Source organism: Nyctereutes procyonoides, unplaced genomic scaffold, assembly GCF_905146905.1.
Source record: "Nyctereutes procyonoides isolate TBG_1078 unplaced genomic scaffold, NYPRO_anot_genome, whole genome shotgun sequence".
NCBI classification, from domain to species: Eukaryota; Metazoa; Chordata; class Mammalia; order Carnivora; family Canidae; genus Nyctereutes; species Nyctereutes procyonoides.
In genome coordinates this window covers 33,129,151-33,142,963 of record NW_026575134.1, presented here as the reverse complement: position 1 = coordinate 33,142,963, position 13,813 = coordinate 33,129,151, and the positions used below count along the sequence as shown (strand labels likewise).

Sequence of the window (13,813 nt, the reverse complement as noted above, 5' to 3'; positions counted from 1 at the left end):
CATTTTTGAAATGCCTTCCACCCATTTCAGGACCTGTAATCAAGAACTAGGTGTGCAACTGTATGTTGAGACTCCTGTCCTATAGTGATATTGGAGACAACAGATTCAAACTTAAGAAACCATCAACTTATTATAGACTGTTTTCTACACAAAAGCAGCAGTAAAACAATAAAATAGCAGTAATATGTACCTACCAAAAATTATTTTGAATGTAAATGAACTAAACACTCCAATCAAAAGACATGGCGTGGGATGCCTGGGTGGCTCAGTAGTTGAGCATCTGCCTTTGGCTCAGGGCATGATGCTGGGGTTGGGATCGAGTCCCACATTGGGCTCCTTTCTAGGAGCCTGCTTCTCCCTCTCTCTGTGTCTCTGCCTATATCTCTCTGTGTCTATAATTGATAAATAAATAAAATCTTTAAAAAACAAAAAGACATGGGGTAATGGCATGGATAAAAAAGCAAAGCCCATCTATTTGCTGCCTGTAAGAGATATGTTTCAGACCTGAAGACACATGAAGATTGAAAGTGAAGGAATGGGAAAATATTTATCATGAATATAGAGGTGAAAAGAAATCCAGGGTAGCAATACTTATGTTGGACAAAATAGACTTTATAACAAACACTGTAAAAAGAGACAAAGAAGGATACAACATAATCACAAAAAGAACAATCCAATAAGAAGATATAACTGTAAAAATTTATGCGCCTGACTTTGGAGCACCCAATACATAAAACACCTACTAACAAACATAAATGAAGTAAATGATGGTAAAACAATAACAGTAGGGAACATAAACACCCCCCCTTACATCAATGGATAGATCCTCCAAACAGAAAATCAGTAAGGAAATAGTAGCCTCAAAAATAGCCTCAAAATAGACTTTGAATGACTTGTTGGACTAGGTGCATCTAACAGACATATTCAGAACATTCCAACCTGAAACAGCAGAATATGCATTCTTTTCAAGTGCATATGGAATATTCTCTAGAATAGATCATTAGGCCACAAAACAAGTCTCAACAAATTAAAAAAGACCAGAGTCATACCATGCATCTTTTCTGACCACAGCACTATGAAACTAGAAATCAACCACAAAAATAGAATCTGAAAAGAACGCAAATACACGGAGCTTAAATAATATGCTACTAAACAAGGAATGGGCCAACCAAGAAATCAAAGAAGAAATTTAAAAAAATACATGGAGACAAGTGAAAATGAAAGCACAACTTTCCAAAATCTTTGGGATGCTGCAAAAGCTGATTTAAGAGGGAAATTTACAGCATACATGCCTACCTCAAGAAACAAGGAAAATCTCAAATAAAGAACATAACTTTACACCTAAAGGAGCTAAAAAAAAAAAAACAAACAAAACCCCAAACCAGTAGAAGGAATGAAATAATAAAGATTAGAGCAGAAATACAAAATAGTTACTAAAAAAAATAACAGATCAATGAAACCAGGAGCTGGGTCTTTGAAAAGACCAATAAAATTCATAAACTTTTATCCAGACTCATAAAAGAAAAAGAGAGGGGGCACCTGGGTGGCTTAGTTGATTAAGAGTCTGACTCTTGATTTCAGTTCAGGTCATGATCTCAGGGTCGTGAGATTGAGCTGAGAAGGGCTCCACACTCAGTGCAATCTGCTTGGGATTCTCTCTCTCCCTCTTCCCCACCCCTGCTCATGCTCTCTCTCTAAAATAAAATAAATAAATAAAGACTTTAAATAAAAGGTAAAAGAGAGGATTCAAAACAAAATAAAAAATGGAGGAGAAATAACAACGGACACCTCAGAAAGACACCTCAGAAATATACAAAGAGAATATTATGAAAAATTATATGTCAAAAAATTGGACAATCTAGAAGACAAATGGATAAATTCCTAGAAACATATAACCTCCCAAAGCTGAATCAGGAAAAAAAAAAAGAAAAATTGAACAGACCAATTACTGGCAATGAAATTGAATCAGTAATAAAAAAATTCCCAACAAACAAAAGTCCAAGACCAGATGGCTTCACAGGTGAGTTCTACCAAATATTTATTTATTTTTTTTAAAGATTTATTTTCTTGGTGGGAGCGAAACCAACGCCTGGCTCGGAGCAGTAGCCTCGCCGCGGCCGCCGAGGGTTTCTCTGGCCAGTGTTGCTCCCACCAGTCTACAGCATGGGAAATATCTTCGCAAACCTCTTCAAGGGCCTTTTTGGCAAAAAAGAAATGCGCATTCTCATGGTGGGCCTGGATGCTGCAGGGAAGACCACCATCCTGTACAAACTAAAGCTGGGTGAGATCGTGACCACCATTCCCACCATAGGCTTCAATGTGGAGACCGTGGAGTACAAGAACATCAGCTTCACCGTGTGGGATGTGGGTGGCCAGGACAAGATCCGGCCTCTGTGGCGCCACTACTTCCAGAATACACAGGGTCTCATCTTTGTGGTTGACAGCAATGACCGGGAGCGTGTGAATGAGGCCCGTGAGGAGCTCATGAGGATGCTGGCAGAGGATGAGCTCAGGGATGCCGTCCTGCTGGTGTTTGCCCACAAGCAGGACCTCCCGAACGCCATGAATGCAGCTGAGATCACGGACAAGCTGGGGCTGCACTCCCTGCGCCACAGGAACTGGTACATTCAGGCCACCTGTGCCACCAGCGGGGATGGGCTCTATGAGGGACTGGACAGGCTGTCCAATCAGCTCCGGAACCAGAAGTGAGCCGCGCCCCCCTCCCCTCACTCCCTCCTTCCACCCTGCTTTACTCTCATGTGGTGTGAGTGCCAGAAGCTGTCTCCATGGTCGGTCACAGTGTGCTTCACCATGCTGTAAATGTGCAGACGCAGCCTGCAGCCGGGTTTTTATTTAATGTAAATAGTTTTGTGTTCCCAACGAGGCAGTTTCTGGTACTCCTATGCAATATTACTCAGCTTTTTTTATTGTACAAAGAGAATCAACCCACCGTTCAATACTGAGAAGGGATTTAGGCACATGGGGCCTCCGGGAGTCGCTGTGTGGGACCAGCCTGGCACACCTCCTCTGGGCATTAGGTCTATGTTGAGATCCATTTTGGTGGTTGGTTTTTAAACCAAACTCAGTGCATTTTTAACATCATTACAAATACAAGAAAAGGAGAACACTTGAACCCACAGAAGGGAGATATGTGCCTAGTGTAGGTTCTGCAGTGGCGGCCAGAGTCCAGTCAACCAGTGGGCCATTTCCCGTCGGGAACGTGAGACAGGGCAGAACCAGCCACGGTCCATTCTGCATGGTCACAATAGGGTCCCTGTGATCGCTCTTGTCTCGGGTCATCCTGTATCCCCTAGCATTTGTGCTTGTACTTGTGCTTACACGGCCGCCCAGGAGATGGGCTGGGGGCTGCATCACCGCTCACGGACCCCCTCGGAGGGACCCCGGCCTCCCTGGGGGCAGTGTGGGCACTCTGGCTTCCTCTGGGCTGCCTGGGGTCTCACCAGCAGGAGTGCGGGCGGGCAGGCCAGTCATCCCAGCACCTCAGCCCCGAGCCCCAGGAGTCCCGGTCTACATGTGCTTTCACTCCCTCAGCCTGCAAGGGTCAGATTTGCCATCAAAACAACGACCTCTACTGTTTTCTTTTGTATTTTGATAAACACTGAAGAAGCTGGAGCTGTTCAACTTTATCTTGGGGAAGTTCTCAGAACTGGTTTATTTGGTGTCGTGGAACCTCTTACTGCTTTCAATACACGATTAGTAATCAACTGTTTTGTATACTTGTTTTCAGTTTTCATTTCGACAAACAAGCACTGTAATTATAGCTACTAGAATAAAATCTCTTAACTATTAAAAAAAAAAGATTTATTTCCTTGAGAGAGAATGAGAGAGCACGTGCACATGAGAGTGCGGGGAGCGGGGGCAGGGGGCCCGCAAAGTGAGAGGGAGAAGCAGACTCCCTGCTGAGCAGGGAGCCTGATGCAGGCCTCAATCCCAGGACCTTGAGATCATGACCTGAGTTGAAGGCAGATGCTTAGCTGACTGAGCCACCCAGATGCCCTGAATTCTACCATTTATTTTTTTTTATTTTTATTTTTTTTAATTTTTTTTATTTATTTATGATAGTCACAGAGAGAGAGAGAGAGAGAGAGAGAGAGAGAGGCAGAGACACAGGCAGAGGGAGAAGCAGGCTCCATGCACCGGGAGCCCGATGTGGGATTCAATCCCGGGTCTCCAGGATCGCGCCCTGGGCCAAAGGCAGGCGCCAAACCGCTGCGCCACCCAGGGATCCCCTCTACCAAACATTTAAAGAGTTAATACCTATTCTTCTCAAACTATCCCAAAAAACAAGACAAAGGAAAGCCCACAAATTCATTCTAGGAAGCCGCCACTACCCTAATACCAAAACCAGGTAAAGACACTACAGAAAAGAGAGAACTACAGGCCAACATGTCTGATGAACATAGATGCAAAAATTCTTGACAAAGTATTAGCAAACCAAATCCAACAATACATTAAAAAAAAAAAACCCATTCAGGGATGCCTGGGTGGCTCAACAGTTGATCATCTGCCTTCGGCTCAGCCGTTATCTCTGAGTCCCAGGATGGAGTCCCACATCAGGCTCCCTGCAGGGAGCCTGCTTCTCCCTCTGCCTATGATTCTGCCTCTCTCTGTTTCTCATGAAAAAATAAATAAAAACTTAAAAAAAAACCCACCCATTTACCATGATCAAGTAGGATTTATTCCTGGGATGTAAGTGTGGCTCAGTATTTGAAAATCAATGTGAGGCATCACATCAACAAGAGAAAGGATAAAAATCATATGATCATTTCAATAGATGCAAAAAAAGCATTTGACAAAGTATAACATCCATTCATGATAAAAATCCACAACAAGGGAGGTTTAGAAGGAACATAACTCAACATAATAAAGACCAGATACGAAAAGCCCAGGGCTAATGTCATCCTTAATGATGAAAAACGGAAAGCGTTTCCCCAAAGATCTGGAACAAGACAAGGATGTCCTTTCTCACCACTTTCATTCAGCATAGTACTGGAATGCCTAGCCTCAGCAACAAGATAAGAAAAAGAAAAGCATCGAAATTGGCAAGGAAGAAGCAACACTTTCACTATTTGCAGATGGCATGATACCATATATAGAAAGCCCTAATGACCCCACCAAAAACCTACTAGAACTGATAAATGAATTCAGTAAAGTCACAGGGTACAAAAATCAATATACGGAAATATATTGCATTTCTATACACTAATAACAAAGTAGTAGAAAAAGAAATTAAGAAAACAACCTCACTTCCAATTGCACCAAAAATAATAAAATGCCTGGGAATAAACTTATAAAAGACTTGTACTCTTAAAACAATAAAATACTGATGAAAGAAATTATAGGTGACACAAACAAATGGAAAGGTATTCTTTGCTCATGAATTGGGAGAACAAATACTATTTAATTGTCCATACTACCCAAAACAATTGATAAATTTAATGCAATCCTTATCAAAATACCAATAGCATTTTTCTCAGAATTAGAACATTAAATCCTGAAATTTGTATGGAACCACAAAAGACCCCAAATAGCAAAGAAATCTTGAAAAAGAAAAAGAAACTGGAGGTATCACAGATTTCAAGACATACTACAAAGCTGTAGCAATCAAAACAGTATGGTACTGGCGCAAAAATAGACAACACAGATCAAGAGAACAGAATAGATAGCTTAGAAATAAGCCCGTGATCATTTCGTCAACTAATCTTCAACAAAGGAGGCAAGAATATGCAATGGGAAAAAGACAGTCTCTTCAACAAATGGTATTGGGGAAACTGGACAGCCTACATGCAAAAGAATAAAACTGAGCCACTTTCTTACACCATACACAAAAATTAAGTCAGAATGGATTAAAGACCTAAATGTGAGACCTGAAACCATAAAAATCTTAGAAGAGACCATAGGCAGTCATGTCTCTGACATTAGCCATAACAACATTTTTCTAGTTATGTCTTCTGAGGCAAGAGAAACAGAAGCAAAAATAAATTATTGGGACTACATGAGAATGAAAAGGTTCTGCACAGCAAAGGAAATCATCGACAAGACAAAAAGATGGCCTACTGAATGGCAGAAAATATTTGCAAATGATATATCCAGTAAGTGGTTACTATCCAAAATATATAAAGAACTTATACAACTCAACACCAAAAAGCCAAATAACCAATTAAACAATGGGCAGGAACCATGAACCGACATTTCTCCAAAGAGGACATACAGATGGCCAACAGACACACAAAAAGATGCTCAAAATCACTAATCATCAGAGAAATGCAAATCAAAACCACAATGAGATATCACCTCACATCTGTCAGAAGAGCTAAAATAAAAAACACAAGAAACAGTAAGTGTTGGTGAAGAGATGGAGAAAAAAACTCTTGTGCACTGCTGATGGCAATGCAAACTGGTAACAGACATTGTGAAAAACAGTATGGAGGTTCCTCAAAAAATTAAAAATAGAATTACCACATAATCCAGTAATTCCACTACTGGGTATTCACCCAAAGAATATAAAAACACGAATTTGAAAAGGTATATACACTTCTATATTTATTGCAGCATTATTTACAATAGCTGAAGTATAGAAGGAACCCAAATGTCCACTGATAGATGAATGGATACAGAAGATGTGGAGTATTACATAGATATTGGCATATTATTCAGCCATAAAAAGAACACAATCTTTCCATTTGCAACAACATGAATAGATCTAGAGGGTAAACATTAAGTGAGATAAGTCAGTCAGAGAAAGACAAATACCATACAATTTCACTCATATGTGGAAACAAAACAAACGAACAACAACAAAAAAAGAGGCAAAAAAACAGACTCTCAAATATAGAGAACAAACTGGTGGTTGCCAGAGGGGAGGTGGGTGGGGGGTTGGGTGAAATAGATAAAGGGGATTAAAAGTACACTTATGATGAGCACTAAGTAATGTATAGAATTGCTCAATAACTATATTGTACATCTGGTGGTGCAGCGGTTTAGAGCCTGCCTTTGGCCCAGGGCGCGATACTGGAGACCCGGGATCGAATCCCACATCGGGCTCCCGGTGCATGGAGCCTGCTTCTCCCTCTGCCTGTGTCTCTGCCTCTCTCTCTCTCTCTGTGGGACTATCATAAATAAATAAATAAAAATTAAAAAAAACTATATTGTACATCTGAAACTAATATAGCACTGTACCTTAATTATACTGGAATTAATAATAATAATACATTTTTAAAATATTAAAAAATAAAAGGGCTTCAGGGAGAAAGCTCTTGGCAGTGGGGGGGCTATATTAATTACAAGATCATTTTATAGCTCATGGGTTTGAGAGCCTCTGGATTGTCTTAATGGCTAAATAATCACAGGCTCTTACTGTTTGTGAGGCATGAATTTCTCTGAAAATACACATTTCTTAAAAAAATAAGTTCTAATCTATTTCCATTTGCTTAACTCAAAGGTCAAGTAACCAAAGATTAATCATTCTTCAACATTATGGGCCAATCTGAGAATTTCTTTTTCCTAAAAATAGGTGGTGCTTTGCCCATCCCTCAGTCCTCAGCTGAACTTGGGTTCCACCTTCATGTTCTATCACATGTTGTGAGGAGTAAAGGAGTTTTAGAGACTAAGTTGTATCTTACTCAGTTTCTGCTTTCACATGGGCCAATTTCAACTGATGTTTTTCTATTGCTTATTGAAATTTTACTTAAGATTGGAAGACAAAAATACTGCAAATTAATTCAAGAAACAAATGCAGACAACAGACCATGAGTCCAACCCAGCAGAAACAATGATTTTCTCTTCTTATTCTAGCGAGGGGATGCACTTGTGCAAGGAGGTCGCCTAACCACTTGTCTGGAGAGAATGGTCTGGAGTAAGACTATGACCAAGTTTCTCAAAGACTGAAAGAAATGTGAGCTTCGGAGTAAGGGTGACCTGTCTCAGAACCCTTGGCCTCACTCACTAGGTGGGTAAGTCACCTCATCATTGCTGAGCCCCTGTCATAACCTCTACCCCTCCCAGGATGGTTGTGGGGATTAAATGACATGTGGTTTGCAAAGGAACCTTGCAACATGCATTGCCAACGGTCGGCACCAGCCTGTCTGCTTCTCCTGGCACAAGTTGCCTAATGAAGGAGCTACTAGTTAGAAAAGAAAATCTACTAAAATATTTAGAAATTCTTCCTACCCAGCACTGAGACAAGGAGTCAAAACTAAGAACTAAGTCCCCATTAGGGGACTCTAAGAATATGTTCAGTCTACTTTATGACCTCAGAGTACCCACTTTCTTATCCACCATTCCTCAGTAGGCTCTTTCTCAGACCATTATTTTCTCAGACCAAGCTTGTTCTATATTTATGACACTAATATTTGCTTCTTATTGCTTGGCCAGATCCCCTGAGCATAAAACAAATGGCCTGTCTCCAGTGGCTAGTGGCAGTGTGTAGATGAAAGTTGGAGGTGGATGCAAGTGGGGAGGAGAGACAGTGGATGCCTGACTTTGAAGGCTGGTGTGACGGATATTTGGCCAGTGCAGGAGTGTTGCGCATAGGAGAGAGGGGTTTTGTCATCCAGCTTCTAAGAATTCATCCTACAGGAAGACTTATCAAGGTATACAAAACTGTACAGTCAAGTACAGATTTATGACACTATTGTTTGTAAAAATGAACATTGGAGACTACCTAATGTCTGTTACTGGGGGAGTGGTTACACACCTCATGGTGTGCACATCCTATAGAACATCACGTAGGGATCTGAAGGAACAAGGTGTAGTTATGTATGTTAACAGGAAAGCACAGTCTTATGGTATTTTTCAGTAACATAAGCAATTTTCAGATCAGACTGTACCGAATGATGAAAGAAAGGGAGAGGGAGAGAGAGAAGACGAGCTTGGCATTAAGAGTGGGTCATGATGGGGAAGGACTCTCGCTTTTTGTGCATTTTTATTTTGTTGCATCCTGTTTTATAAGAAGCATGGGTTGTTCTTCTAAAACACCCAAGTAAACAAACAAACAAACAAACAAACAAACAAACAAAAACCCTCTTGGCTAAAGTATAAATGTATCACTCTTAAAGTTCAAAGAAGTTAAAAGAGTTGTCCCCTCCTCCACCTGGCCACACGCTCTTTATACTCACACATCATAATCATGAGACACAGGTTAGGGGGCGCTGGATTGGCAAGTGGGCATGAGCCATTCAGTTAAGATTCGATGGTTTCTTTTCAACAGAAGAGGAGTCGCTGGAATGGGGTCATTACTGGAGAGGTCACTTTCTCCTTCATCTCTTTTGGGATCACTTAGAATAGACCAATTGATGTATAAATCATTTTCTCTAAACTGGGGACACAGTCTTTTCAAAACAGAGCTCATGGTTCTCTTGTTAGGAAAATGCTAGGCCTGCCCTTCACTTGTAGCCTCCTGTGTCACAGCCAGCACATAAAATAGTGTCCTTACCTGCAGCGCTGTGGGACAGTGGTCCTGACCGCAGATGATGTCTGGTAGGCATGTGAGCAGGGACCCACCTGAAACCTCACTCAAATCCCCAATGTGCACAATCTGGATGGAGACAGGACACCTGAAGTCTGGCTTCTCAGATTCTTTAGAATAAAGCACAGCATAATTTTCAGATTTCTCTTCACACGACCAGGCTAACAATCTGAAGGTCTGGAAAATGACATGCTCATCTCTCTCCTTCTAAGATGTTTTTTCTTTTAAATAAATAAAAAGGGGGAAATATAGGATATATGTGAAGAATATGTGCATCTGTTAGAGCTGTCGTACTGTAGTTAACAGCAACACTGACAATTCCACAGTGACATATTTTCTATGTATCCTTGTAGCTTTACATCCAAAGGCATTAAACTTCAGCAAGTTTCATACATAGTTGACTTGCATAGTATAGCATGATTTGCAAACATCACTTAATGATGTGTCGGGTGAAGTGCCCAGGCCTCATCAATTCTACCTCACGGTTGCTCTAGAATCTGTCCCATGGCCACTATTCTTCAATTTATCCAGACTCTTCTTATGACTGCTTTTCTGATCTCCACTTTCTCCATTTTATGACCTCTTTTTATCTTGCTGACCAATTGATATTGCTAAAACACAGTGTTGAGCATGCCACTGTGTGTTAAAACATTTTCAGCAGGACTCAGTAAGCCTTAGCAGTCTACACCCCTTAGCTTGGCTTTCCAGGTCCCAAAGAACTTGAGAGAAACCTAGTTTTCCAGACAACCTCCAGTAACTTCCAGAGATCCTAAGTTCCAGGCAAACTGAATTGTCCCTGGATTCCCCATGCGGTACCCTACTTCTACCTGGGATTACCTGCTAACGTGGTTATAACTTGAAATTTCCTCAGACCTCACCAGCCTGAGGATGAATAGGAGGCACATTAGCGTCAGTACCCCAATTTCACTAGCTTCTCAGACACAGGGAGTCCAAGCCCCTACCAAGTTTTCTTTCAAATATTTTGAGAATTCCAGTAGAGTGTCCCCATATATTGAACTTATATCTGAGTTGACAGCCAGGCACGCTGCTAGTCCACCCTGCTAGGTGTCAGGGAAGCTCTCTGTGTTTCTGGTGGTGCCAGTGGCTTCACCATGTCCAGCGGTGCATCTTAAGCCCTCCTGAGGCCAAGGTTGACCTTGGCAGAGTGAGGAAGAAGGACTCTCTCCCCTTTAGGTTCCAGTCTGTTGATGGTATGTAAAAGCAGTGTTGTCTGGACTCTAGTGTGTTAAGAATATAGAGAAAGAATAATCTTTTATTTTGCAGTACTGTTGGAATTAAATTTGCACTCCAAGTCTGCATCACAGCTCCCAGGGTGCATTTAGAATCACTTCTCTTTGGTAATTCAGGTTTTGTTCTGGATCCCAAAGTTGATGCCTGGATTTTTTTCTTGTAGGATGGGTTGTTCTGTAGTAGGTTGCGTTGTTCCTTGCTACCAGTTTAGTAGACTTGTCCATGAAACTCTAATGAAACTCTATTTCCTTTTTTTTTTTTGGCTGATGTTTGATAGTGCACTTTAAGTTCTTAATAGGAGACATTCTGGCCTTCAGGCAGGGAGACTTTTCTTTGGCCTTCCCCATTACTTCATCAGACATATCCACACACCCTACCTCCTACAGATGGACTCTGCTGAGGCAGATTTCATGTTTACAAAAGAACAAACAATGTGATAGCATTTACGTGAAGGTCAAAAATATGTAGACTTTGTTCCCCAAATATTTATATAACATTTGTGTTTGGCTGACCTATAAAGGCAGGCAAGAGGGAGAGAGGAAAGTGTCAGGGAGGGACACATAAAAGACATTACCTATATTAGTAATGTTTGATTTTTTAGGCTGAGTGGTGTGTCCATGGTGTTTGCTTTTATTATTACTTATAATAGACAGACGCATACTCATTACATATATATGAATTACATCACATCCAAAATTTTAAATATGAAATGTGTCATAATTAGAAGTTTTTTCCGATTTAGGAAAACACATTTTTCTTAATTTTATTTATTTATTCATGAGAGACACACAGAGAGAGAGGGGCAGAGGGAGAAGCAGGCAGGAAGCCTGACATGGGACTCGATCCCAGGTCTCCAGGATCACTCCCCGGGCTGAAGGCGGCGCTAAACTGCTGAGCCACCGGGGCTGCTCAAAGACATGTAAGTATTGATTTGTACTTTGCACTGCTTTCTTATACCTTTGCTTTGCTTTTTAGTGCTCTTCCTCTTTATTGTTTACTGTAATCTTCAAGTTCTGGAGAGTCCTTTTCATATTTGCCTTCTTTTTCTTATCTTAGGGGCTGTCCTGTGTTCCTTTTTGGTTTTTACCTCTGCTCCCTTCATGACTGCTAGCTTCTTTAGCTCTTGTAAATTTGTCTTTCACCTCCCAGGCTTATACTGCCAGTAGTCAGCAACTGAGCTCCTTTTGCTCTTTGTTTTTGTTTTCAGGAATGGTTTTCTGTGTACATTGCAGATGCATTGTCTATTAGACCAGACCTCTGGGTTTTCTATTTCCTTTTTTTTTTGGCTGATGTTTGATAAAGATGCACTTTTAGATATTTTATTTTATATCTATTTATTTTTTTAAATTTTTATTTATTTATGATAGTCACAGAGAGAGAGAGAGAGGCAGAGACATAGGCAGAGGGAGAAGCAGGCTCCATGCACCGGGAGCCCGACGTGGGATTCGATCCCGGGTCTCCTGGATCACGCCCCGGGCCAAAGGCAGGCGCTAAACCGCTGCGCCACCCAGGGATCCCTCTTATTTTATTTTATGGACACTCTGTAAACTTTTTTGGGAATTGCAGTTAGGGCAGATTTTTAAGAGGTGCCAACACTGTGATGAAATGGAGATAGACCCTAAGAAAAATGCTTTCTTAACAGTTTCTCCTTGGGAAGTTTCTGCTGCCCCTACTCCCAGTAAAGAACACCTACTGTAAACATCTGCAGGATACCATACAGCCATTAAAAATGATCATGTGAGTTATTATTTATTAATATGGAAAGATGTGCATGATATATTAATAAATGAAAAGGTATATAGTATGCATATACACACAATATTTATACATAATGTATATATTATATGATTTCATTTTTATTTAAAGCCTTCTATATCTAAGCACATATATATGCATAGATAAAACTAGAAGGACAGGGATCCCTGGGTGGCTCAGCGGTTTGGCGCCTGCCTTCGGCCCAGGGCATGGTCCTGGGGTCCCAGGATTGAGTTCTGCATCGGGCTCCCTGCATGGAGCCTGCTTCTCCCTCTGTCTGTCTGTCTCTCTCTCTCTCTCTCTGTGTCTCTCATGAATAAATAAGATCTTAAAAAAAAACTAGAAGGACATACACAATATTAGTTTTATCTAATTGATAAAAAATATTAACAGTGGTTATCTTGGAATGGTAGGATTTGGGATATTTTTGGTTAAGTTTATATGATTTTTCTCTGTTTTCTAAAGCACTTGAAATGAGCATATGTGGCTTTTATAAAAGCTAGCAAATTGGGGTGCCTGGTTGGCATAGTCAGTTAAGTACCTGCCTTTGGTTCAGGTCATGATCCCAGGATTCTGAGATTGAGCCCCAGGTCAGGCTCTTTGCTCAGTGGGGAGCCTGCTTCTCCCTCTCCCTCTCCCTCTGCCTGCGGCTACCCCTGCTTGTGCTCTCCCTCTGTCAGATAAATAAACAAGAATTTTTTTTTTAAAAAAACCAGCAAATTAATTTCCATTTTGATTAAAAAAAAGTTTTTGATGAGATTAAGAAATTTCTCCTCAAAAAATTTCAGGGTTTTTTTTTGGGAGAAAAAAAATCTGCAAGTATACTTATCTGGAAGTATCCCTTACCTTTTAGCATTTAGCATAACATATTAGCAGATTTTAAAGTAAAAAAAAAAGGGGAGAAATCCACACAGTATCTCACTGCACACATATTAAAAATCACAGTAAATTATAAATACGGGCCATATCGCTGTGGTGGTGAGGGTAGGTCCTCCCCCAAGATAAAAGCATTGGGGAGAGTGGGATAGACACAGAGTGTCACAGGGTGGACTGCAGAGAGGAAATGCAGCTTCCTAGGGTTGCATAGTTCCATCTTAGGAAATGGAGGTGTGTGAGTTTCTCCAGGGTATCCAGTGGAGTGCCCTCAAGGCAGAGGAAAAACCTATCTCGGTAGTTTTTTTTAGGACATGAGTATGCTTTTGATTCCACTGTCCCCACCTTGAATTCTAAGACACAGGTCAGTGGCAGTGACAGTTGTAATCACTATGGTGGCAGGATGCCAGTCTCTTCTGGTTTGCCTGGCACTTTACCATTTTAGCA

General features: G+C 41.0%; 1 protein-coding gene across 1 annotated transcript; it reads left to right on the top strand.

Moving 5' to 3' along the window:
- Nucleotides 1–2,076: 2,076 nt before the first annotated feature.
- Nucleotides 2,077–3,725, top strand: LOC129494223 (ADP-ribosylation factor 1-like). Its single transcript, XM_055301012.1, has one exon. It carries the CDS (start codon nt 2,164–2,166, stop codon nt 2,707–2,709), a length of 546 nt encoding a protein of 181 aa, XP_055156987.1. The 5' UTR covers nt 2,077–2,163; the 3' UTR covers nt 2,710–3,725.
- The last annotated feature ends 10,088 nt before the right edge of the window (nt 3,726–13,813 follow it).

What these genes read in the sequence shown, in the direction of transcription:
- LOC129494223 (XM_055301012.1), top strand. Translation starts at nt 2,164, where the DNA reads ATGGGAAATATCTTCGCAAACCTCTTCAAGGGCCTTTTTGGCAAAAAA.